General features: G+C 54.6%; 1 protein-coding gene across 2 annotated transcripts in view; it reads right to left on the bottom strand.

The window, feature by feature from the left end:
• FAM241B (family with sequence similarity 241 member B) overlaps positions 1-17453 on the bottom strand; it is a 63828-nt gene extending 46375 nt beyond the window's left edge. Inside the window, exons 1-3 of one of the 2 annotated variants that reach the window (XM_045876224.3) lie at positions 17354-17453; positions 15970-16118; positions 14478-15278 (exon numbers count right to left, since the gene is read on the bottom strand). In XM_045876224.3, coding sequence (XP_045732180.1) covers positions 15009-15278; positions 15970-16062 — 363 coding nt within the window. In that variant the 5' untranslated portion in view covers positions 16063-16118; positions 17354-17453 and the 3' untranslated portion in view covers positions 14478-15008. Of the gene's footprint in view, positions 1-14477; positions 15279-15969; positions 16119-17353 lie in introns of those variants that run through there. The other variant, XM_064594742.1, reaches the window with a different exon arrangement.
• Positions 17454-17960: the final 507 nt, after the last annotated feature.

The raw sequence follows: 17960 nt of genomic DNA, 5'->3' as shown, positions 1-17960 counted from the left end.
CTTAAGCCAAAATAAGACAACGCAGAGATCCAAAGCCAAAATTAGGTACAAAAGTGAACACGTATATAGAAAGAGAAAAATCAAAACAAATCACACATTTTAAAAGCTGACAATTTCCACAAACGTCACAAAATCCAACACACTATTCCAGACCAGCTTCGGCCTTTGCTAATTCAAACCTCATTTCCCCTCCACGCCCCACCTGTCGAGCAGCCTTTCATGCCCCCCCACCACCACCACCAGCTACTGCACCTTTTTGCTTGGCAAAGGGGAAGACACCTAGGAGCCATTTCCACCCCAGGCCAGCCAGCTGAACTTTGGCCACACTTGGCGCGCTGCAACCGCAAAGTGCATCTCCTTAAATCCGAGCGGGCTCTCTCCAGCTAGGCATCCCGCTCACCTGGCCGCTCCCAGGGACAGTGGAGGGAGAAGTCAGTGGTCTTTTTTTTTTTTTTAAAGATTTTATTTATTTATTTTAGAGACAGAGCACAAGAGGGGGGAGCGGGAGAAGCAGACTCCCTGCTGAGCAGGGAGCCTGATGCGGGACTCGATCCAGGGACTCCAGGATCATGACCTGAGCCGAAGGCAGTCGCTTAACCAACTGAGCCACCCAGGCGCCCCGAAGTCAGTGGTCTTAACAGAGTACAGTGAAAGTATTTTATACGCAGTTTTTACATATCATGTGACCACAGGGACTCTCTGTCAGGTCCCCTCCCGGGGGCCTTGGAAGGCTCCAGAACACTGAGGGGCCCTGGGGTTGAAGCCCCCTCAGATTGCAGTGGTCCTACCTCTTCTGGGTGCTTGCACCCTTCACTTTGTCTGGGTGACTTTGTCCACATGAAAGTCATTTCCTCCTGACCTCAAACCAAAAATAGGGCCTTGCCATTTTCTTCCATAGAACCTTGCTTTTCCCTCTGCTTCATATTTTTCACAATTTGTAGCTGTATTTGCGTGCGTGTATACTGATTGGTCCGTCTCTCCAGCAGACTGTCCCTCCCCAGAAGCCAGGGAGCACATCTGTCTTGTCTGCCATGTGTCCCCAAAGTCTAGGACCCATAAGGCCCCTACCCGTAATAACAGGGTGAGTCAACCATGTGCTGCGTCATGTGACACTGAGCAGGTGTCAGAATATAAAGCATATAGAGCATCTAGGAGCTTCTCCCATATCTCTCATGCCTGCCGAGTTCTCTTCCTGCAACAGGAAGGGTTAACTGCCTTTTAGGGCACAAAAAGACAGAAAACCTAAAATATAACAACAGAAAGGAGAAAAAGATACCAAGGGGAGATGATGTAGAGTCATATATATGGAAAGTCACATCTTTTATAATGTTTATTAAAAATAAACATTATAATTTCATATCAAAAATATGAAAAATATCATTCGAAATATGAAAACACAAAAGCAGGGCTTTTGAAAAAAATCAGAACATCTGGAAGGCTCAAAAGCAAGCAAGACAAATACAGAATGGAGGGGCACCTGGCTGGCTCAGTCGGTGGAGGGTGTGACTCTTGATCTCAGGGTTGTGGGCTTGAACCCCACGCTGGTTGCAGAGATCACCTAAAAATAAAACCTAAAAAAAAACAAAAAACAAAAAACCCCAAACAACAAAAAGAAACAGAATGGAATGAGTTGAATCCATTATGTCACATATGAAACACATTGCATTATATGAATATTTCCTAGAAGTACAAAATTAGGCTGGAAAATAGGTTGGCCAAAGGAAGAAGAGAGAAAGAAGGAGGGAGGGAAGGAAGGAATCATTAAGACCTCATAACTTGGCAAAATGAAAAATGCACCAGTTCTCAGCTGAGCTAAGCCGGGCCTGTCACACCAGCAGCGTGGTACAGCTGACGAACAGAACTTTCAGGCTGGGTCCCGTGGTGAGTTGCTTTTAGGTTGGGGGACCGGAGCTGGCCGTCAGCAGAAAGGCCTCCTGACCATGCCCACCTGGGCCACACACTCACAGAGGACAATCCAGGAGGGGGGGCCTCCCATACTCCTTCTGGCCCCCAGGCCTGTTCCCATGGCGACAGAGCCCCTGGTGCTGCGTCAACCAGGAGGGGAAACCCATCCCAGGTTCCTGGAAGCCCAGCAGCTCTGCTCCCTGCTGGGGCCTCCCCATGGGCCTCTCCCAGCCCCCGGCCCCTCTGCCCCCTCCAGTAATGCCCTTTGTGTCCAGCTGTGTCTGTGAATGCCCCTCGGCCCCCCAGCCCCCTTCTTCTGTCTGCAGTGCAGCACGTGTCCCCCACCCCGCCCTGATCTATTTGGGGAGCATGGGGGAAAACGACTCTTTAATTAATCTCCTGCCTTAATTAATTATCGTAATGGCTTTCAACTTGGGGGAGAGAGGGGCACAATGTGCCTAATATGTTTTTATGTCAACAAACACATTCTCTACTTGGCAGAGAAAGAGGCCTGTGTGGGGTTGGGGCTGCAACGTGATTTATAAGGAGATGCTCCTGCTACAGATGCAAGGTGGCTCTCCCTCTCTTCCTCTCCCTGTAAGACCCCGGTCTCCTTGCCTCACTTTCCCCCTTTTCCCAAAATGCCTCCCTCTCCCAACCCACCTCTTGTCCCTGCTCACATCCCTCATTTGCCCCCACTCTCGCTGCCTCTCTTTTCCTCTCCACAGACTCGAGGACTCTCAGGGAAAATGGTGCCGAGCAGACCCTTCAGGGTTGCCATCCACCGGCTGCGTGCGGCAAGGCAAGGGGCCTGACGGGCATGGTGGGCAGAAAAGGTGGGGACCCAGGTCAGCTTTTGGCCTGTTCCTCTGTGAGGCCTCTCATCCAGCCTTTAGGGACACCTCCTTTGTCCTGGGAGAAGGGGGGAAACTTGTGTGAACAAAATGTGTTCTAGGTCTTAGTGGCCCTGGGTGGGGAAGCCCTCTGGAGAGGCTTCCACGTCTGCTGTGAGAGGAGAAAGGCAGAATTTCTGGAAAGAGGAAGGAGATGAAGTTAAGGAAAAAAAACAAAACAAAACAAAAACCAGTCTCACAAATCACTCTTCAATGAGGTGAGAGTCTCCACGGCAACCTGCCCAGGGCTGAGACCCTTGGTGGGGGAGGGGGTGGAATATGCACTATTGCCATGGAAACCACATCCTAGAAACCCACTGGTATTGGTCCCTGATTGCCTTTGCAGATGAGTGCTGGGAGCTGGGGCTAGACCTGCAGGGTCCCTCAGGGGAACTGGGATGAGGGAGAGGAAGGAAGGAGGGAAGAGAGGAGGCGCAGGAGAGGAGACAGGGGGAGGGAAGGAGGAGGAGAGGACAGCTCCAGGAATCAGACCCCCTCTCTCAGAGGAATCGTGAGTTCTCTGGACTTTGCCTGGCGGAGAAGGAAGTGTGCTGTGTGCACAGTGTGGGCATGTGCCAGTGAGTTGAGGAAAGAGGCCTGAGCAGGAGCCCCAGGCTGTCTCATGCCAGCCGGAGCCAAGGCACCCACCTGTCCTCGCCGCTTTTATCCCCTCATTATTCAAGATGAACAAATGGAGCACAGCCCGGGGTGCCCGTTCACTGACCCCAGAACAAGCCCCCAAAGGGTCTAGAACCAGAGGAACCCAGTTTGGGGCTACCAGTACTCCCCTTACCCCAAGATGCCCAAGCACAAGGGTTCCAGAGGGAAAGTGATTGGAAGCTGGGCCCCAAAGCCTGCCTCTTGCCCTGATTACTCCCAGACCAGGGTTTGTGGTTCCCTTCTTCCGGGAGTTGGTGGCCACTGGGTGCCTAGCGCCACCTGCTGGTGACCACTGGAAGCACGGCAACAGTGACCAGAATGGGCAGGTCTTAGTGTGTCCTCCAGCGCTGAGTCTCAGGGACCTCATCAAGCCAAGTGTCAAACGGGGATCCTCCTCTAAAACCCCTCAGGTGGCCTGTGGGCCAGATGAACTCTTCAATCAAGTGAGTCACAGAACTCATGAAGCATGAGCCTTTGGCAAGTCAGTTCCCTTTACGGCATGGAAATTCTGAGTCCTTGACTCAAGTTGGTGCCCACGACCTCTGGACACAGAGGAGTCCTCCATTTCCTGCAGGGAGCCGCCACTCTGGGACACGGTCCAAATGGATGACGTTTCCCACGAACCTGTGATTGCATCTGTGACTGCTGAGCTGTCAGCTCACGATCAGGAGAGCTGGCCAGGGCTGCAGGAGCAGGGGTCTGGAGGGAACCGTGGGCACCCTGCTGGCCCAGCAAGGCAGGAAGTAAATGAATAGAAGCTTTGAGACAGGACAGCCAAGTTCAAATCACAGCTTTGCCGCTTAGCAGACCCATGACCTTGTGCTGCTTTCCCAATTTGCTAATTAGAGGTAACACACTATCCACCTCTCAGGGTTCCAGGGAGGATTAAATGAGATGATACATATGACGCCCTCATCATCATAGACTCAATTCAGAAGACTCTGGATTTGGGTCAGGCTAACTCTGATTCATTATAATATCAAGAACATGTACAAAGTGTTTCTTCCATCAGTAACTATTCATTGAGCCCCTCCTACGGGCCAGGCACTGTGCTAGACAGCAGAGCTAGAGTGATAAAAGAGATAGATACAATGCCAGACTTCATGGAGCTTCTAGTCTGGTGAAAGGCAAAGGAAAGTGCTGGATGGACATCAAACAAATAATGACACAAAGAGTGAATTACTCTCCATTTTGAATAGGAAGCCAAGGTGCCCGGGGAGTATGTGACTAGGGAGCTCACCAGATCTGCGTGGCTAGGGAGGATTAATCTTTGCTTCTTCCTCCTTCCTGCTGACTGGAATGAGGGCACGATGGCTGGAGCTTAGCAGCCATCTTAGACCAAGAGGCAGAGCTGCTGGATAAGAGGGGTCTGCATCCCTGATGACTCTGTCAAAGTGCTGAACCCCTTCTGTGTTGTCTACTCCTGACTTCTTCATCATCTCCTTGAGAGAACATGACTTTTCTCTTCTTTAAGAAAAGTAGCGTTTTAGTTTTTTCTGTCCTTGTCCTCAAAAAGCTCTGAACCACCAGACCAGAGTTAGTAATGAACACGCTGCCTCCGTATTAGACCATAAGAACCTTGGGGGCAGAGGGAGTGCAGTGCCCAGCACTGGGCTTTCCTCATAGGAGGGAGTCTCAGCAGCCATTTGGAGCATTGGTGTGAGCGGAAAGGTGTGACAGAAGAATCACGGGACAGAAAAGTCAAGGTGGATACAAATCTAGGGCAACAAGCATGAACCATTTCCAGAGATGCCTGGGGGCAGAGTTAAAGAAGATGGAACAGAGGGGCGCCTGGGTGGCTCAGATGGTTAAGCGTCTGCTTTCGGCTCAGGTCATGATCCCAGGGTCCTGGGATCGAGTCCCACATCGGGCTCCCCCTGCTCGGCGGGAAGTCTGCTTCTTCCTCTGACCCTTGCCCCTCTCATGCTGTTTCTCTCTTGCTCGCTCTCTAAAAAATAAATAAAATCTTTAAAAAAAAAAAAAAAAAAAAAAGAAGATGGAACAGAAACTCAGCAGCCACGGGGGCAGAACCTACCGGAACAAGAGCTGAAGGACTTGAGGTCAGGGAGAGAACTGACCTCCAAAACAAAGTGCCTTAAGGTCTTAGAGGTCCTTGGGGATGGCTTCAAGTTGGCCCTGACTTTGAGCACGATGGCGAGGGAAGACCCGAGACCGGGCCAGCAGAGAGAAATGGACTTAGAGCCTGCTCTGTCGCTTGCTAGCTGGCTGAGTTCAGGTAGGTCTCCTGGCCTGAGTTTCAGTTTACCAATAAAACAATGAAAATTTAAAAAAATAATAAATAAATAAAACAATGAAAATAGATGGAATTATATGTATGAAATGCTCCACACACTGGTACGTGGTAACCGCCCAGTAATAATGGCCAACAAACTTTTGGGTGCTTTGGTGGATGGACTTTTTCAGGGGCGCCCAGGATCTCAGTCTCCTGGTGTTCATGCTTTTCTGGGATCCCCTCCCCTTGGGTGTGGACGGGAACTATGGCTTGCTTCTAACCAACACAATGTGGTCAAGGTGATGGGATGTCACTCCCGTGATTATATTACATTATATAAGACTCAGTCTTGCTAGTGGACTGGCTCTACCATCTCTTTCCATTGCTGGCTTTGACGAAAACTCTGCCCTGAGTCCTAAAGCTGCAAGAAAATGAATTCTTCCAACAACTAGCCTAGGGGGCCGTTCCTACTGGAGCCCCTGGATGAGAACCCAGCTCTGGCTGACATCTTGTCTGCAGCCTTGTGGAGGACCTGGCTAAGCGACGCCCAGAAACTGTGCAGTAACACACATGTGTTGTTTTAAGCTGCCAAGTTTGGGGTAATTTGTCCCACAGCACAGAAAGCAAATAGAGGTGCTATATCAAGAATATTTTACAGAATACTTAAGAAATATGTCACCTCATTTTGTCTGCACATCAACCCTCAGAGGTGGTATTTTTACCTGCATTTATAGAGAGAAAACTGTTGTGGGGCTACATTGCCTGAGGCCACACAATGACTGGAAGAGGGGGACAAAGGCTCCAGAGCCTGCGTGATGAACAGCCTCATCACTGGCTCCAGGTGACAACATTAGCCTTAGCCTGCCCCATGCTATGTAGCAGCATGAAGGCCTTTGGGCGGGTGTGCTCTGCCCAGTTCTCCACAGGCCCCACCCCTCCCTATTGCCTAGTACCCAGCTGCTCTGCAGGGCTCTCTCCCGAGTCTCCAACCTCACAGAACTGAGGCACTGGGAGGTAGAGGCCTGTTTCCCCAAGGACTTGAGAGCAAAGGGCAAGAGCCAAATTCTCCTGGGAATGAAGCTCAGGAAGGAGGCAGCCCGCACTCCAAGGGCCCTGCTGCACATACTTCCTGAGCCAGGAGGCCACAGTGCATCACTTCCATGACATCTGTGTACTCCAGGGTCACTGCACCCTCCGTACCCCAGGGCTGGGCCTGGTCTGATGGCACAATCCCACGTAGAGCAGAGGAGGGGCAGGGACACACCAGGACCAAAGCCTTAGAGGTGACCTCTCCTAGCTCCTGGAGCAGTGGCAGGTAAGGGGCCCGGGGAATAGGGGAGTTCTCATGTGATGATCTCCAGAGGAGGGTTGCTGTTTCACATAAGAGAAATGCAGGGATGTGGGCAGATGTCCTGGCCAACTCTGGGACCCTAACTTGGACTGCATTTACACTTTCAACCAGCTTCTTTCATATCTCCTTCCTCCCTCCCTCCCACCCCATTTCCTTAGCCCCGCCCCCTTCTTCCACCATCAGCCAAAGGCAGTTTCTTGGGATTAGTTGAGCTCAAAGTGGCAAAGAAATGGCCTCCCTGGGCCACTGAGGGCTCTAGCACAGGCCAGTGCCTCAGAGGGAAATGTCTTAACTATATTATACTGGTTAGCAGCCATATTGGAAGATTTTTCAATTTTGTTCTCCCAGAATTTCAAAAGCAAATTACATTTTAAATATTCTTGGCTCAGGGCAGCTGATTTTCACTAACGAGCGCTGCAGGAGGTGATCTGGTACAAACTCTCATCCCTGGCACACTGTTCCACACCCAGGGACTGTATGCACATCTGCCACTGGACCTCACAACCACGCTGGGTGGCACCTGATCCTCATTTCACAGGTGAAGAAACTGAGGCATGGTCAGTAACTTGCCCAAAGACACACAACTAGCATGTGGGAGATCTGACTCCTCTGCTCCTTGCTTCCTCTGAAAAGGACAAGCACTAGGCGAGGGACACTGTCCCGAAGGCCGGCCAGGTCACAATATCACATTAATCAGCGGAAACCGGGATGAGCGCAGACAGATGAATGTGCAGATGGGCAGGGCACTGGCGGGGCTGGCTTGACACAGTGCCCCCAATCTAGAGAGAGTCTAGCCTTAGAAAATGGGTGGGTCCCTCCTGCTGGGGCCACCCTATGTGATGACAGCAAGTCTGGATTGAGAAACAACAGAGAGTAAAAGATTTCTCATTCCGCCTCTGACCCTGCAAGCTCAACTATGGGAAGGGGGGCGGTCAGCTTAAGGACCCCGGGGCCTCCATCTCCCTCCATCTGCTCCTGTCCCAATCTGAACAGCTGAGTTGCTTTCATGTCCTTGAGCCTCAGGTTCACCATCTGTGCTAAGGGGATGACATCTATTTTTCTCTGTTTGGGGGAGGATGAATGAGACAAAGCTCTTGGCATAGGGCTTAGCCCAGAAAGAGACATTAATAAATGAATTCTAGTGGAATTCATGCTCCCTCCATCAGAAACTTGAGTTCTCTTATCACTGAAATAGAAGGCAATGGTAAGCCAGGGCTGGGTGAAGATGGAGCAGGGCCGTTTATGGACAGAGGTCGTGCTCCTGCACAAAGATTCCACCAGATGGCGCCATGGGACAAAATTCACAGCCCTTCCGACCAAAACATGGGGATGCAGGGGTTTCCAGGGTCTTCCTGCACAAGGGGAATGGAACTTTATTACCCAGTTCAGAGCTAAAGAAAGCCTGAGGCTATGTCCCTCTGCATGATTTTCCTCAATCTCCTTAATTTAGATCTTCTTAAAAAATGGGGCAGGGCTGGGGGAGCGGGGGCCAGGAGAGGATGCGGGTAGAGATGGTGATGCTGACTATACCAAGCCACGTCAGCAGCAACCACCTCGCCTGCTCCCGGAGCCAGACAAGGCCAGGCAAAGGCAGGAAAGGCACTGCAAAGCCAACTGCAAAGGGAACCAAGAAAATCAAGTGTGATTCCAGAGGCAGGCTATTCCTACCTCGACATCTCCTGGTGCACAGCAGACTCTCCCTGAATGTTTGCTGAACTAACTTAGGACTAGTTAGACCACCCACAGAGCTTCGCCCCTCAGGCCTGGAGAAGGGAGCGAGTTCTCTCAGGGTTCCCACATTTCAGGGAAACAGCCCCATGGAATAGTTTGGGGTCAGAGCTACAAGGCCCTTGGGGGTCAATTCTGTCAACACGGTATGGTACAGATCACTCCATGGAGGCCAAAGGGGTCACCAACTCACCCAAATACCAAAACGCTACGGAATGAAGACACTCTCTATGCACTAATATGAAATGTGTTCAGCGCAGGATGTACTGTTAAGTAAAAAAGTGAGAGCAGGAATGGGGCTATTTTTCCATTTGCATTTAAAAAGACAAAATTAGCAAATTTGTGTTGCTTACACTTGTGTCAATAAATTCTGGAAGGATTGAAAGGACACTAAGAACAATATGGAGTGGAGGGGCATAGAAGAATGGATGGATGGATGGACAGATGGACGGATGGATGGATGGATGGATGAGGACAGGAGAGGGAGTTGAGACTCTCCTCTGGATACATTTGAACATTGCTTGACCTTTAAACCATGCAAATGTATTACCTTTCAAAGACTAATCTTTAAAAATAGCTTGCTCAAGATCATACAGTGTTTCCCACAGTCATAGGATGCTTTTACCTGGCTGTGTATGAAGTGATTTGGGTCAGTGTGCAAGATGCACAAACACAGCACCCAATCATACAGTGAGAAAACCCGTCATTTCTGTTCAGTCTCTGTCTCCATCAAGGAGAAGGTCTCATTGAGATGCTAGTGGGTCTTCAACACCTCTCTAAATCCTGGTAAACTGCCTTCTAACAAAGAAAGCAGGCATCAGGCTTTGGGGCTTGGCGCAAAGCAGTGGCTAGCTAAAATGGAATGTTATTTTCTCAACACTGAATTTACTTACTTAAAGTAGATATTTCTACTATGAATGGCAAGTAACGCTGGCTCTCCGTTTGCACGGGTAATAGGAGGCTTCCTTTCAAAATAGATGTAAGTAAAATGGGAGTTGCTCTACACAAAAATATTAAGTAAACCCTAATGCCATTGTTTTGTGCTAACCTTGTGCCAGAAAGGGCTAAATGCTTCCCAAGAATTAATCTTTAATCCCGCTGCCGCTGTGAGGTGCAGAGGACAGTGGGGCAGAGAGTGCATGGACTGTGTCCAAGGCCACTGGATAACTGGAGAAGGAGCTGCGAATTTGAACTCAAGCATTCAGCCTCCCGCAGGGCCCCCCACACCAGAGGGACCAAAGCTGGTGGCCCAGGGCCGCCTGGGTGGCTCAGTCGGTCAAGCTTCTGCCTTCAGCTCAGGTCATGATCCCAGGGTCCTGGGATCGAGCCCCGAGTCGGGATCCCTGCTCCACGGGGAGCCTGCTTCTCCCTCTCCCTCTGCTGCTCCCCCTGCTTGTGCTTGCTCTTAATTTAATTTAATGTAATTTTTAAAAGCTGGTGGCCCAGGGAATGCAGACCAGCCCTCCTGCCTCTAGCCCCAGCCCAGCTCAGTCCCAGCACTTGAGGAAGTCACCCTAAAGGCTCAGGCTTCATTTGGGACAGCTTCATCTTCCTCTTCCCAAACTCTGGGTCCCTAAAGCCAAATGGTTTGCGCTCTCCCCCCACCCCCAAGCCAGAGGGTCTCTCTCTCTCTCTCTCTCTCTCTCTCTCTCTCTCTCCCACACCCACACACTGCCTTCCCACTTGAGGCACTCACTCAATCTGCTCTAGAACTTTCTCTCACTGTTCTGTCGGGCCCTGAGCAGCGGCACAAGGAAGCTGGTAAGCTTTGCTTCTGCCGCGGTCGTGCCCTGCTGGACAGGCCAGAGGCTTCTCGCTCCAGCGAGTTTGGGCCCCAAAGCCCTCTGCAGCCCCTTCCCCACCCTCACCAGCCCTGCACAGCCCCTCAGGGACCCTGTGCGAGGTAACTGGATTTCTCCCCTTGTCAGTTTGCAGTGAAAATGTCATGTATTCGGGAACGCAGGGAAGAGGGCTACACCCCCATTCGGCGACTGCAGCCCAGAGCTCGAGCCCTGCGGAGGCCACCCAGCCCGGCAGCTACGGCCAGCGTCCTCACACCCACCCTGTGCCCTCTGCCCTCGCAGAGCTGATCTGACGGTCACAGTGGGTCCCAGCAGGTAGTGAGGCCTGCACCTGCCCTGCCTCCCTCCTCTGTGAGCGAGCTGAGGTGGCTCCCCTCCTCTCTCTGGGCCTCAGGCACCCTCTGCACAGTCCGGGGCTCAACTACCCCTCTGCTTCCCCAAATCTCGCCATCAAAACCGCCTGCTTTGTGAGAGGCAGGCTCTGGGTCACTTCCCTTAGCACGCCTGATAGAGCCTGGGGGGGGGGGGGGGGGGCTGGGGATCTGCATCTGCAACAGGGCCGTAGGTGATTCTGACGGACAAAGGGGCAATAGAGGAAGGGTCCAGAATGTGGGCTCTGGCCTCCGTTTGATCCTCGCTCCGCCCCCCAGCTCACTCAGGGTCCCAGGGCAACTTAGGAAGGGCCCACAGTGTGCTCCGCAGGGGAACAGAGATGACAGTGCCAGTACCTAAGTCACAGAGTTCTGGTGGCTTCTGAATGACATCGAGTGCCCAGCACAGTGTCAGGCACACAGCACGCTCCGCAGGTCCCTCCTGTCCTCACGGGAGATGCACAGGAGCAGGTGCCTTCCCTACCAGGCGGGGAGGGGCAACACTAGTCTTCAGAGCCCCGCACTAGGCCCGCTGGGGGGCCCGGGGGCCCGGGGCATTGTGGCCGCTCTAGGCCAAAGTCCCCAGCACAGGCACTTGGTCCAAGGCGCAGCATCTATGGTGGAGGTGTGGGGGCTGCTGCGGCCCCTCCCTTCCATGCCCACATCTCTCAGCCGCCAGGCAAGGGTGAGCCCGAGGCCCCGAGAGGCGGGATGGACCGGATCATCACCCCTTCTTGGAGTTGAGGAACAAGGCTCTCGAGAGGTTAAGTGAACCATCCAAGGTCACAGACCCACCAAGCAGAGCAAGGCCTGCACCCGGACAGGCTTCCTCTGGGGCCCAGCTGGGGCCAGGGTAGGGTAGCCTTCCCTGCCCGCAGGGTCAGGCATCCGAGGGCAGGGGCTCTTCCTCAACTCACAGAGCCAGAGTCCCCAGTCGGGGACCTCTGCCAAAGGGCCGGGTTCTGGTCCCAGTTCCAGAGAGATGGGAGGCAACTCACAGAGCCAGAGTCCCCAGAAGAAGCTGGCAAAACTGGAGTCGCTATTTTGCCCAGTCTCAGGCTTGGTGTGTCTGGTGGGAAGATGGAAACATGGCCTCCACCTGCAGGCTAGCTAGAGGGTAGGGTGAGGTAGGGTTTGGAGAGCCAAGGCCTTAGAACTTATGGAAGGAGGGCCCAGGCGACTGGGTAGTCAGGGAGATGGAGCTGGAACAGGCATTCAGACCGGGCAGCTCCACTCACCAGGTAGCCCCAACCAGAGAGGCAACATGACTCCACGGGAGAGGGGGAGCTCCCCTTTCCAGCCCCACAGAGGCGGCAAAGGCCCAGTGAGATCCAAGCTGTGGCTCACATGCCGGGGGCAGAGGGGAGGGCAGCTCTCCCCAAGGCAGCCAGGCCGAAAATCCAACCTGACACGGAGATACAGGGCTTCGAGGATTATCCCTGGAGATTAAGAGAAACCTTCCCTGAAATCTGCCCTCAAAGCAGCCCAGTCTGGGGGGTCCTGTCACACAGCAGGCGGTGGGGGGCGGGAGGCAGAGGAAGAAGGGCCCACCCGCCTCAGACAGGAGGACTAGGGCCAGGATGTCCACCAGCCCCGGCTCATCGGGCTCTGCATTGGGCCACTGGGAGCAACAAGCCTCTAACTGCTCAGAACTTTCTCGCGCCGTCGTGAGTTCTCGTGATCTCTCGGTGTGCACAGGTGAAAGCCTCACTGAAGGCCATTCAGACAAAAGGCAGGGAAAAGGCCCCCGGACGCTTCCTGCTACACGGGCTGCACAACCCAAGGGGGCACTTCCGTCTGCACACCGCCCCTGCCTGGGGGCCGGACTGGCACAGCGTACTTCAGACCGGGGCTTGACGGGAAGCACAGCAACAGCTAGCGAACTCTGCCCAGAGCCCAAGGGGCACAGGGAAGACAGAAGGGTCGAGAGACGGGCTCCCCGTTCAACCAGAGCAGCTCTGCTGGGTCTGTGCTGTGTGTGTTGGACAAGAAATAGCACTTCTTTCTCAAACAACCCACTTCAAGGCCCCAAGCCCTCCCCTCAGGCTGGCTAACAAGTCTCTGGAGGGGCCTCTGCCCCGGGGTAGGTGTGGCCCTGGTGCCCCGGCTCCCCCCACCTCCCAGGGCCTGCTCCACGCAGTCTCCTTCTAGTCCGGGGCAGGGAGGAAAAGCCTGGTCTCCCCTGCCTTCTCTAAAGGACCCTCAATTCTCCTCAGAAGGCCCAGGCTTTGGGAACAGAAACTAAATTCTAGAAAAAAGACAGTTCTCAGCCCTGAATCTGTGGACCCGGACTCATACCCCTTAAAGGAACTTTACATATTGGGGGTTCACTCAAGATTTATTTCTTCAGAATCCCATAGCTTTGCAAAGGAAAAAGAAAGGGAAAGCCTCGCCCCAGAGGGCCATGCAGGGGTGGGTGGGGGGAGTTTGAGGGAAGGGGGAGTGTGGGGCAGGGTCCTTCCTTCCCCACAGCTGTCAGGCTGGAGCCACAGGAAAGTGGAGGCTGGGCAAGCGTGTGGCAGACCTGGGTACCACCTCCCCTCACCCAGGCCCCGCGGGAGCTGCTCCTTTCCCTCCTTTCCCTTTCTGCAACGCCCCCAAGGGCCCAGCACCCTCCCCACCATATGCACATCATTAAGGGAAGCCATGTTCCAACAGCTGCTGAAAAATCAAGACACAGAGAACACGGAGAAAGCAGTCCTGTTCCAGCACCACAAAGCTTCTTCACGACTGTCTGTGATCAAAGCCACAAGCCCCCTCAAGGGCAGTGGCGAACACGCGAGCACAGGAGCACCGGGGTGTATGTGTGGGGAGAGGGGAGGCGGGGTCCTGTTCCTAGGCAATATGCCCAGGCTCTCAGGAGGAGGGACAGAATCAATCTCGATCTCAAACTCACCCCAACCTCCCCACATACACCCCATGATGGTTTGCTCCAGAGCCCTGGCCTTCAAGGAGCATCTCCCAAACCTGCATTCCTCCCCCAACCCCAGAAGAATCCTAAGAAGAGGGTGAAAAATCTGGTCCCCAGACAAAGAGAAGGCCTCAGGCTCACCCAGCCTCCCCCTGACCACTGTGAGCCCAGAGCCCTCAGTCATCCTCCAACAGGGCCTCCACGCAGACCCAGGGCTTACCAGCCACAACTCAAGGCCTCCACTCATCCACACGCCCTGAGTAGTCAGTGCCAAGACCTCCTGCCTTTTAGAGAGTGTGGCATAGCAGGGAGGCTGAGCAGCCTCTAGTCAGAGCCCCTGGGCAAGGGGCCCTGCACCCCAGCTGTCCCAACCCCATAGCCTCACTGGCCATTCTGGCCAGAGGACCCCCCCACCCCCCACGCAGGCTGACATCTCAGTCAGCCAGAAGTCACCCAAGCATCAGACAAGGGGCCCACATCCAGGCTTTACCTGGACCCCCTCCAGGCTCCCAGCCCCCCACCCCGTCCCGGGTCAAATGCCCACCTCCTCCTTGTTCCCAGTTCCAATCACCCCCAACCACCTTCCTCGTGTCTTCCAGATGTGCACGCAGCCATGCAATTACTTATGAATGTCTTTACATGGATTCATTTTTAGTTAAATTTATTTATTGAAAAGGCCACCACAATTAGATGCCTGTACGACTTGTCATAAATAACAGGTAGCCAATTAAAATATACCATTAAAACAAAACAGAGCTATAAAAGTCTGGAACTTTTCCCAATGGCTTTAAGCCCAAGGCCTTCTCCCTAGTAACAGGGGAAGTCAGGCATGAGTTCCGGAGGCATGAGAACATACTGGCACCAAGCTGAGACTTTCTTCTTGGCATAAAAGGATTGGAAAAGAATTGGAAAGGGAATCCCTTTCTTACTCTGACTCTGTGCTTAATGCAGGCCCAATACTACCTAAAAACATCTCAAGGGAATGTGGGTATCCACCCAATACTTTGGGAATGCAGGACAAGAGGCTTCCTCTGCCTCGTGCTTCACGCACCGTGGAATGCCTTCTATGAGCACACCTTCAAGGCACCACCAGACCCCTTCCCAAGACCCCAAAACTCCCTCTCCCGCATGCCTGCCCCGCGCACTCCCAGAGGTCACCGCTGACTCAGGTGGGACACCAGGTAAACGAGGCCCACCAGCAGGAGTCCGCGCACGCCGAGCATCATGAGCAGGAAGAGGAGCAAGATGGAGGTCACTGGCTCCACAGCATGGTTGCCCAGATGCCACTGGGGGAAGCCCATGTTCACCAGCTGCCGGTTGAGGTCATTGAAGGGGGACGGAGCAGCACCCAGCCTAGCCCCCGCCTGCTGCTGGCGAGGGCCCGAGCCCCCCAGGGGGGCGCCATGGCCCCTATTGAGAAAGCTCTGGAAGGTGAAGACAGAGAGAGAGGAATGAATCCAGAGAAAGCGTCCCCGGAGATGAAGTATCAGGCAACAGGGGAATCTTCTAGGCTAGGCCCCGCCCTCCTCTCCAGCCCCCAGAGGGCCACACCTTCCCCAGATGCCACCCCACAGGGATCCCCGTCACTGAGTCACAAGCTCTCAGAGTACATAAAACGCCAGGCTATACTCCTCACATCCTGCCAGGGAGAAGGTGCCCAGGTCCGAGAAGAGGAAGGGGGCAAGGAGGGCTGGACTATAGGGCAGAGCTTGGGAGCAGCCATTTCTAATACTCCTCACTCCCCCCCTTTAACACCATCACTGGGTGGCCATGGGCTCCTCTTCACTTTCTCCCGTTCTCTCTCAGCCAACAGACTCTTAAAAGAAAGATGTAGGCTCCAGCGGGGATAGTCAGGTCAAGGGAGAGAGGGCTCTTGGATTCCAGGTCCGGGAAGGCTGCCCGGAAAGATGAGAACTGGGGAGGCAGGCGGCTCCTATTGCAGACTGCAAGAAATCTGCCATTTTCCCCAAGTCTGGACCCGCATGCTCCTTAGCCCGGCTCTCTGCAAAGAGGGCTCCTGGCTAGAGAAGGCGAATGACTAGCCAGAGAGCTTCTGGTCGCTAAGGAGTAACGGACACGGAGGGCAGGAGGCGAACTGCTCCCCTGGGCGCCTACCTGTCGGGGGGTGCTACCGCGCGAGGGGAGACTGTTCCTCACGCGGGGGTCGTCATCCTGCACAATTTCCCCATTGGCCAAGATCCGCACCATCCTCCCAGGAGCGATGGGTCCCTGCTGGGCTGCGCCTTTCCCCAGACCTCAAAAAGCTGAAAGAAAACAATTTATCAGAGATAAGGAGATGCTTGCCTTCAGTGCGAGCAATGGCAGTTCTGGGTGCCCACGCTGGTTACCCGGACTGAGCAGGCGCTGCGTCCGGTTAATTACAAGGAGAGAAATCAGTGCAAGTTATCCGACAGTTGAAAATCTTTCAGACACTGAGTCCGCTGGGAAAACTACCAAAGGGAGCCTTGTTGCTGGAAGTTCTGCGACCCAGCAGCGCCAGCAACCGCAGGGATGAGAGCCTTGCTGTGCGGCCCAGGCCCATCTCACACCTCCCCACACTCTGCGGAGCTGGGTACAGTCAGAGACCCAGAGGGGTCTAACTGGCTTGCCCAGGACCACTCATCTGGAGGCAACAGAGACATACCCTGAAGCCAGGAACCCTGGCGCTAGGCCCTTCTCTGGGCTCTAAACAGGGAGTCCAGGGCACCCAGATCCCCAGTGTCGCCCTTTCCCGTCCGTTAAAAAGGGCCCATTGGGAGTAAATGCCAAGGACCTGGGCCTTCTCCGCAGAGAGGATCTGGGCCCACTTCAGAGCTACTTTAGGTGCACTGCCTGGCAGCAGACCACACTCAAGGCCACAGGGCCACCGGCGCTGGGTGGAGGAGCGGACCCTTCCGGCAGGGGGCACGCCCCTCGCCTGCCCCTCACCTCTCAGAGGACACCAGTCCCGCCTTTGCTATCGGGGGCGGGGCCAGCCTGCCCAAAATAGCGGATGGCTCTGGGAGGGCCCCACTCCGCAGACCCCAAGGGTGTCCGTGGGCTGGAGGTGGGGGTGGGGTCCTTCCATGGCTCTCCCCGAGTCTGTGTAAAAGCCATTTTTTCTCAGGAGACAAGCCACAGTTTTCACCTAAATTCTGAAAAGGACTTGTGACACACACGCCAAAAGGGGTTAAGAGCCCCTGTTCTGTTGCCCTTGGCCTAGAGCCTGGGACAGGCGGGGTCCCCTTTCTGAAGCCCGCTGGTCCCTGCAGAAGGCCAAGCGGGTCACGGAGCTCCGCAGTCCCTCGGTGCTTTGTCCCCCAGCGCCCCCTGGGTGGGCTGAGGCCGCAGCCGGCTTGGGGACACCTGACTCGGGGAGGGGGGCGGCCGCGGGGGGCGTGCTGCAGGGCAGGGGCGGGAGGGGCTGCGGGGAGGGGGCACCGCCCCAGCTGCCGAGCCCAGCCCGGGGGAGGAGAGGGATACGCGCCCGCTCGCCCTCGCCCCGGGCCCGGACACCCACCTGCGGGCGCGGCTCCGGGCCTCCGCTGCGTCCACTCCCGGCGGCTCCCTGGCCGCTTCCTCCCACCTGACCTCACAGGAAGCGCGCGCCGCAGCGGCGCGGCCCCCTCTGCAGGCCGCCGGGGGAACTGCAGCTGCCGGGCCCTGGGGCGGCGCAGGGCGGGGAGGAGGGAGAAAGGGGGAGCCTCCGGGAAGGGAAGGGGGAAGGAGAAAAGAGATGGGGAGGAGGGAAAGAAAGGAGGACAGGAAGGAGGAGGGAGAAGAACAGGACGAAGAAAGGGTAGTGGAGCCCATGGAGGAAAAACCCAGAAGGAGGGAGTCCCTCTGCCCTGGGTGGAAAGACAGCACGGGCTCAACCCACCGATGAGAGTTTGCTGAGCCTGCTGGGGGGATGCCTTTTGAGTAGGACCCAACCCTACCCTCAAGGAGCTCCAACTCCAGTAGGGGAATGAACCACAGGCGGGTGTAAATAACTGTAACTTGAAGGAAGGCAGGCTTCCTGGAAGAGGTGGTCTTTGAGCTGGGGCCAGAAGTTTAAGTAGGATAAATAGGGAAGAGTGCCACCTGTCAAGGGAGTGAACAATCAACCTCAGCCCCTTTCCTGATGT

Source organism: Mirounga angustirostris, unplaced genomic scaffold (assembly GCF_029215605.1).
Source record: "Mirounga angustirostris isolate CCGP_5_RB_7025 unplaced genomic scaffold, mMirAng1.0.hap1 SCAF_6, whole genome shotgun sequence".
Classification (NCBI taxonomy): domain Eukaryota; kingdom Metazoa; phylum Chordata; class Mammalia; order Carnivora; family Phocidae; genus Mirounga; species Mirounga angustirostris.
The sequence above is the reverse complement of the archived record's forward strand: the minus strand, read 5'-3'. Positions and strand labels throughout refer to the sequence as shown.